Raw genomic sequence first — 6,752 nt, 5'->3', positions numbered from 1 at the left:
TCAACATTATTCTCAACACCACTATTTATAGGATTACATTGAGGAATACCAAAGGGTGTCATAAACATTACATTAAACCTTGAGAATTACTACCCATTAAGGAGGAAATAAACCTAGGAGTTATGGTCATCCAATTAACTATATTATCAACAACATTACTACCAATAAAGGATGAAATTAACCTAGGAATTATGGTCATCCATTTGACCACATTATCAACAACATTACTACTCATAAAGGAGGGAAATTAACCAAGGAGTTATGGTCATCCATTTAACCACCAAAATGATTTACAACAGTCGTTTTTAATTTCTCATAGTATATCATTATAAGCTATGTAATATTATGTGTTCTTGCTGTATTACGGATAATGTTCTGAGTTAGTTTTTGTAGCTTTCACATTGCTTAGTTATTTTATAAAACATAATTAATGGAACGGATGTATAGAAGAACGTTGGCAGGAGAGCTATGGGAATAAGGGATGTAATATCTTTTGCATTTTTGTAATCTTCTACCCGTGAATTATATTGAATATGTTATTGTTTGTCACATCGAACTATTTGAAAGTCACTGTTACCCCATATATCACTTGTATTTTTATTTCTTTTCTGTTATTGTAGGGCTGGTTTCTGAAAACATTTTCAATTTCACTGTTGGAACTGACTGCACAAAGATTTCAACCTTTCCCTGCTTGGAAAAATGTTAAATGTGTAGGGACACTTGTTTTAGGGGACACCCAAAATTAAAGGTACTCTAAAATACAAAATGGGATCTCTGCTAGTTAACAGAATGGTACTTGGAACGACAAAACCTGTATCCAGCATGCTTCACTGTCTTCACTATTATAGAGGGGACGTGAATTTGCAGAGGTTGTTTGTTTACAAAAAATAAACATGATTCGAGTTATTCCGACCTCATCACTTCAATTCAAGGGCACAACTGAGCAGGGCTCGTTCACAGCTTCTCACTTAGCCAACTGCCAGACAAGGATGCAAATCAGCTCCTTATATAGAATATATAGACCGACAACATTCAATGAAGCAGCCAGTAGATCCAAAAACAAGAACACATTACAAAGCGTCTACAAACACTTGTTTAAACCTTCTTAAACTCCGTTATAGCTTGCGCACTTGACTAATTCCACAACATATGTGTCATCTCCCTCATCCCACCATCGCAAGTGTCAGATAACTTTGTCCACAAAAAATACATGATAGACAACCTCTACCATAGAGCAGGATAAGAAATCAAAGGTGCATGTGACATTATAGCATATAAATGCCCATTAACAACAGCTCTAACACCATTCGTGGGGACACCATTCTGAGACAGAAGTGACGAACCACTGTGGCATTTTATGAGCAGCATAATACAAGGCAAACAATAAGAATACATGATAGACATATCTACCAAAAAACATTATATTGCATGCATAAAATGCTAGAAAGGAGGAAATATAATACATAAGCTCAAACTGAACAGCTTCACCGAAGAACGAAAAACTGAAAATATAAATTAAATTCAAATTATCAATTTACAACACTGATTCAATTCTGTTTTCAGTCATATTTTTCAAATCTTCATGGCAAACTAGAACCTTACCTCTGCTTCAACTTATTGCTGTATGTCACTTCTACACATTATGAATTTTCCGCGTTAACCAATTGACAATGATACAATTTGCCAGCCAAAAGATCAAAAAGTAAACAAGTGAGTTTGAGAATCTATATGAAGAGAGGAGATCATACAGATTTTGGTACTCCTATCCAAAATAAGACACCTCAGCAACCCATCACTGCACAATTATAGACAAAACTTCCTGAATGTTTTCTCCCCAACAAATTCCAATTTGGTGCACCTTCTGTAGGTTCCCAAGAATTAATCTCAATGAATCGCCCATTTAACGCCCTAGGTCCTCCAATAACTATGAGCTGATCTCCACATGCCCTAAATGCTAGCCCCCAACCATTCATAGAGGTCGCTTGTTCCGGCAATCTTCCTATAGTAATCCATAAGTTTCTTCGCTTATCATATTTCCAGACTTCATTTTCAGCATAATAAGCAGCATATAATTCATTCTTCACAACTGCTAAGAGTGGAGGTGCCTTAGCTATTGCAGGAGCATCATTAGCTCCAGCTCCTCTGTTACGTGCTGGGAACATATCAGGTACCTCAGTCCAAGACCTTGCTTTGAAATCATACACTTCACCACAAGTTAGTACATTTGAATTGCCAACACCAACCCCACCAATTATATGGAACTTCCCATCCAAGAATACTCCAGAACACAATTTTCTTGGTTTATTCATGCTTGGCAGAGTCTCCCATGTTCCTGTTTCTGAATTATAAAGCTCAGCAGAGCTTAGTATATTTCCCCTTGAGTCACAACCGCCTGCTACAATTGCAATTTCCCCGAGGCTTCCAGAGCCAAAGAGGCACCTAGGTGTGTTTGTCTTCATCCCCGATGACCATGAGTTGGTCAGGATGCTGTATTTGTAGATGACATGGGACTCTATTTCCTTTCCGAAGACAAGAAGTTCAGTACCAACTGCCAGTGATTCCTTGTCAGAACACATGAAGCATTCATTTGATGTCATCGCTGGTAAATGCATCCACCTAGAGCGAATGGGATCAAAGGCCTCCCACTCAAGGAGGTTGCAAGAGAAATAAACCCAATGTTCTACAATACCCATCTGTCTCCTCAGCCTATACAGTTCTCCACTCTGAATTAAAGACCTAAAGCTCTGGTTCAATGAAGCAATTGACCCATAATCTGACCTTGAGCAATGAAGCAGGCAATTTACTGAAAGGTCTCGCCCAATTTGGTGGATTAAAGAGCTTGAATCAGAGTGAGTGTCACTCTCATACTGCTTATCTGAGTGTTCTTCTTGACAGAGCGAAAGATCGTGAAGGCACTGCACGGCTTCCTCCTTCTCTTGGGCATCAAGCAGCTTGGATGATTTTCTCAAACCAATGTCTGCTACATCCTCCAAAGGACGCTTTCCCTTTGAGTGTTCAATAACTTGAAAAGCATAGTATATCCACTTGCTCGCTTCCTCGCACGCACAAGGCAAGTCCCTTGAAACATGATATGATTCCTCCAACATGACGCTTGATATGCACAGGGGTCGGACAATCACACCTAACCTGCAAAACCAAAGCCAAAGATAATGTCCTTAAAAAAATTATGCCAAATAATCAGATCAGAATTTAAATTTTGTAGATATTCCAGTAAGAATACCACATCTACAAGCACAACATCTTTCAATAGAGTGCAAACATCAACTGACTGAGCAGTAAGCTTTGTTGTCTCCAAACACTAGACAAAGCAAGCATATAGTATTCCTACAGATATATAATAAGTGATCAACATAAAATCAAAAGATTTATGGTCCTTCAAACAAAGAAAAATAGGTGAAAGTCGATTCAAAATTGTTCACAAAAACAATTATTAATGAGCTAAGACATCACTATTGGAGTTCCTGGTCATTTAAAATCTAGTATAACTGAAAGCCATAACACTACAATATGCAAGGGCAGAGAAACAGCAGGTTTTACTCCTTTAGGACATCTAATTAGGGGATTCTGTGGGAAGAGAAAAGGGTAAAAGGATTACCACCATGGATGAGTTTGGATTCATTAAGAAAGAAAAACAAAAAACATAACCACCTTTCATGAGTTTTCTTATTGTGTAAACACTTGTAACCGCTACAAACAGTTTTCAATGGGAAATTTTTCCGAATATGTGATGCAGGATGCTTCCATGGGAAGCTTTTCCCTACTTTGGCAAATATATTCCACACCAAATAAACTTCCTCCTCCCCATTTGCCTCTTTTTTTCTCAATGTAACTACTTTCTTGCATTGGATTATCAACAGATTGAATTCAGGCAACATATACCCTCCATGACTCAGAGCTATTTAACTCAACAATTCATAATGCAAGCATATAACACAGAAAAGATGATGTATTTATCAACATAAAGTTTTAAATCAAGACATTCTCTGGTTAAAACACTTCTCCATTTCACAGCTTGTGGAAGTATTTGAAAGTTCTCACAACTTGAAACATCCAACTAAATGATAAAACCTCATTTGATTTTCTTACAAGCTAATTATTCAAGCCAAATTATCAGCCGCCTGCGGGCTCCACTCAATTTTTAAAAATCAAGAAAACAACAACTGTTAGAATAACAAATTCCTAAAAAAATCCTTACTTTTAAAGTTGTGAACATTGATTAATAACCTGAGCACTTTTCCCCTTCAATTTAGAAAAAAAAACTAGATTTTTGAATAAATTTAACTTGAAATTATCTCAAAGGAAGAAGGGTTTAAACTTTAAAAGTGGCATCAGCAGGGTAAGAAAATTCTCTCCTGTGTTATCTCATCTCTATAGATGATGAATTATTGAAGGCAAATTATCCTTATCCTGATAGATATGATTCCACAGTTATAACAGGGGAAAAAAAATCATCTTACTCAATTGAAACTAAAAAGCAAATGATTCTATCTAGAAAGCAGCAAATAGACCTAATAGCAATTCATGAAACGGAAAAAAAAAATCAGGCGAATTTCTGGGTTTTCAGGCCTACCAACTTGCAGAATGCCTATCCTTAAACTAAAAACTTGCAGAATCAACAAACTTCATACAGATACAATAGCAAAAAATTCAACATAAAAAAAAGGAAGCAAGAGATAAAGGAACTTACTGAGTTTTGCAAAAGGAAAAAAACAAAGTGGAGAGGAATGAATTAGTTAGAAACCCATGAAACTAATAAATGTAAAGCAGTAAACAGCATATGTATTTATCAAGTTTCAGTGGGCAAGTTTTGTTGGTTAGGACATTTTTGCTTTGAGGACCCTTCCACTTCGAATCTCAGAAACAGACAGCTGTTCTCTTTCTCTCTCACTCACTCACTCACTATTTTATTCTCATGTCTCTCTGAGAGACCAGAGAAATTGGAATTTGGAAAAGGAGATGAATTGATAATGGCTAGTTATGGATTTGATGGTTTCTCTCTTAATGGAGTTTGAGTCCTATCAAGGAGTAGCAAATTTAAAACAATAATAGAACTTTAATATAAATATTCGACAGCTAGTGAGTGAGAAATAAAAAAATGAAAAAAAAGATAATTGCTGCTCTTTTTTTTTTCCTGTTGGATTGATTAATAATAGCTGAAATTATTATAATAAAGAAAATAATTCGAAGACATTTAACGGAAAAGAGGTGGTGGCGGTGGGTGGGACCAGAAACGGTGGAGCAAGAAAGTGACGGAATGTTCACTGGAGACGACAATGATAACGGCCGTTTGTGCACGTGTAAGTGTTGTTCGCACGCGTAACGCTCTTTACCTTTATTCCAGGGAATTTGTTTGTTTTTTTTTTGTATAAGAGGGTGTTTCCCGTTTCTCTCCGTTATTTAGTGCTTTGTTTCCTTCTTACTTCCTCCGTTTTAATTCATCTGATTTTGATTTAATAAGAAATTTAAAAATTATATTACATGTCTAAGTTTTAAGATATGTTAAATGTATTAAAATATTTTTTCATTTTACATTGTTATAATATGAAAAGTTAACACTGAAGAGTTGTTAAAAAAAGAAAAAAGATTATTTTATAAATAAATCGAAATGAAGAAAGTAATTTTTTTATTTTGGCAAGTTACACATTTAAAATAATTATGTTCGCTAGTTAAATATATAAAAATATACATTATCAACCATTTATGTCAATTTCTATTATCTATACTTTATTAGCTAGGTGTACTTAATAATGAGTCAATGTTTAGAAAAAAACGCTATAACTTTTTTACCTGGTATAGTAACGTTATGTAGAGTACCAGATTTGACATGATCAAATTATGAAAAGAAAAAATATAATTAGAACTTTTATACTGTTGGGCTATGATCCTTTTAGCTCATCTTAATTCAAATGTACATCTCCCACTTAAGTACATTATTAACTCAAATCATTTTAACTGAAGTCATTTTAACCCATAATAGCTTATAAAGTCTGAGGTTGAGGTAGAAACCCCACATACAAATTCAATTTGCTTAAGTGATATATAGTTTCTTCTTCTATGTTGAAAAAAAAAATACACTAAGTTTGACAAAAGGGAAGTGAAAAATATGTAACTTTTTGTGTATATATAATATGTTGAAATGGAAACAAACTACAACAGTTGGTTTCATATGACAAAAATATATTAAATTAGAAAGAAGGGTAATAGTTGAATACAATGAATTTTGTAGTATTATAAAGTTAAGGAAAAATTTGCATTATGAGATGAGTAGTAAATGATAGGGGTCCAGATTCCACATGTTAGCTGACATTATATAGTTTACAGATATGGGCATAAATTGTAACGTCAGTCCAAGTGCATGAAATGAGTTGTACAACTATTTTTGGGTTATTTTTCCAAACATGGTAATGTCCTCATTTCTCTGAAATTAACAGTTGTTCCCCACTTTTTTCTATCTCTAATAACTAACTCATCAACAAGGACCAGTTTTCATCTTAGCCACTACCCACTACTAGTATTTTGTCCTCTTACTATTATAACTAATTTAAGATATCGAAATTCTATCTACATGGGTTGGTGCAGTAGTAAGTTTTCGAAATCGAGCTTTGAGTATAGAATTGACTTTTCGATTCGAATTCGATTTTTCATTTGGCTAAACTTGTTTTTGTTCAAAATTGGATTTTTTTTTTTTAAAAAAAATAAGGTGTTTGGTCAAATTTTTGGGAGAAAATAAG

The 6,752-nt window shown here is 34.7% G+C and overlaps 1 protein-coding gene across 2 annotated transcripts; it reads right to left on the bottom strand.

The window, feature by feature from the left end:
- Positions 1-1,407: 1,407 nt before the first annotated feature.
- Positions 1,408-5,062, bottom strand: LOC102585689 (F-box/kelch-repeat protein At1g74510-like). 2 transcript variants are annotated; one of them, XM_006344329.2, is made up of 3 exons: positions 4,709-5,062; positions 3,242-3,345; positions 1,408-3,147 (listed from the first exon to the last, which is right to left on the bottom strand). In XM_006344329.2, exons 2-3 carry the CDS (start codon positions 3,244-3,246, stop codon positions 1,782-1,784), a joined length of 1,371 nt encoding a protein of 456 aa, XP_006344391.1. In that variant the 5' UTR covers positions 3,247-3,345; positions 4,709-5,062; the 3' UTR covers positions 1,408-1,781. The 2 variants fall into 2 exon arrangements, with proteins under 2 accessions (XP_006344391.1, XP_006344393.1); XM_006344331.2 differs by lacking the exon at positions 3,242-3,345.
- Positions 5,063-6,752: the final 1,690 nt, after the last annotated feature.

This window comes from Solanum tuberosum, unplaced genomic scaffold (assembly GCF_000226075.1).
Source record: "Solanum tuberosum cultivar DM 1-3 516 R44 unplaced genomic scaffold, SolTub_3.0 scf00055, whole genome shotgun sequence".
NCBI classification, from domain to species: domain Eukaryota; kingdom Viridiplantae; phylum Streptophyta; class Magnoliopsida; order Solanales; family Solanaceae; genus Solanum; species Solanum tuberosum.
This window is presented reverse-complemented; position numbering and strand designations above follow the sequence as displayed.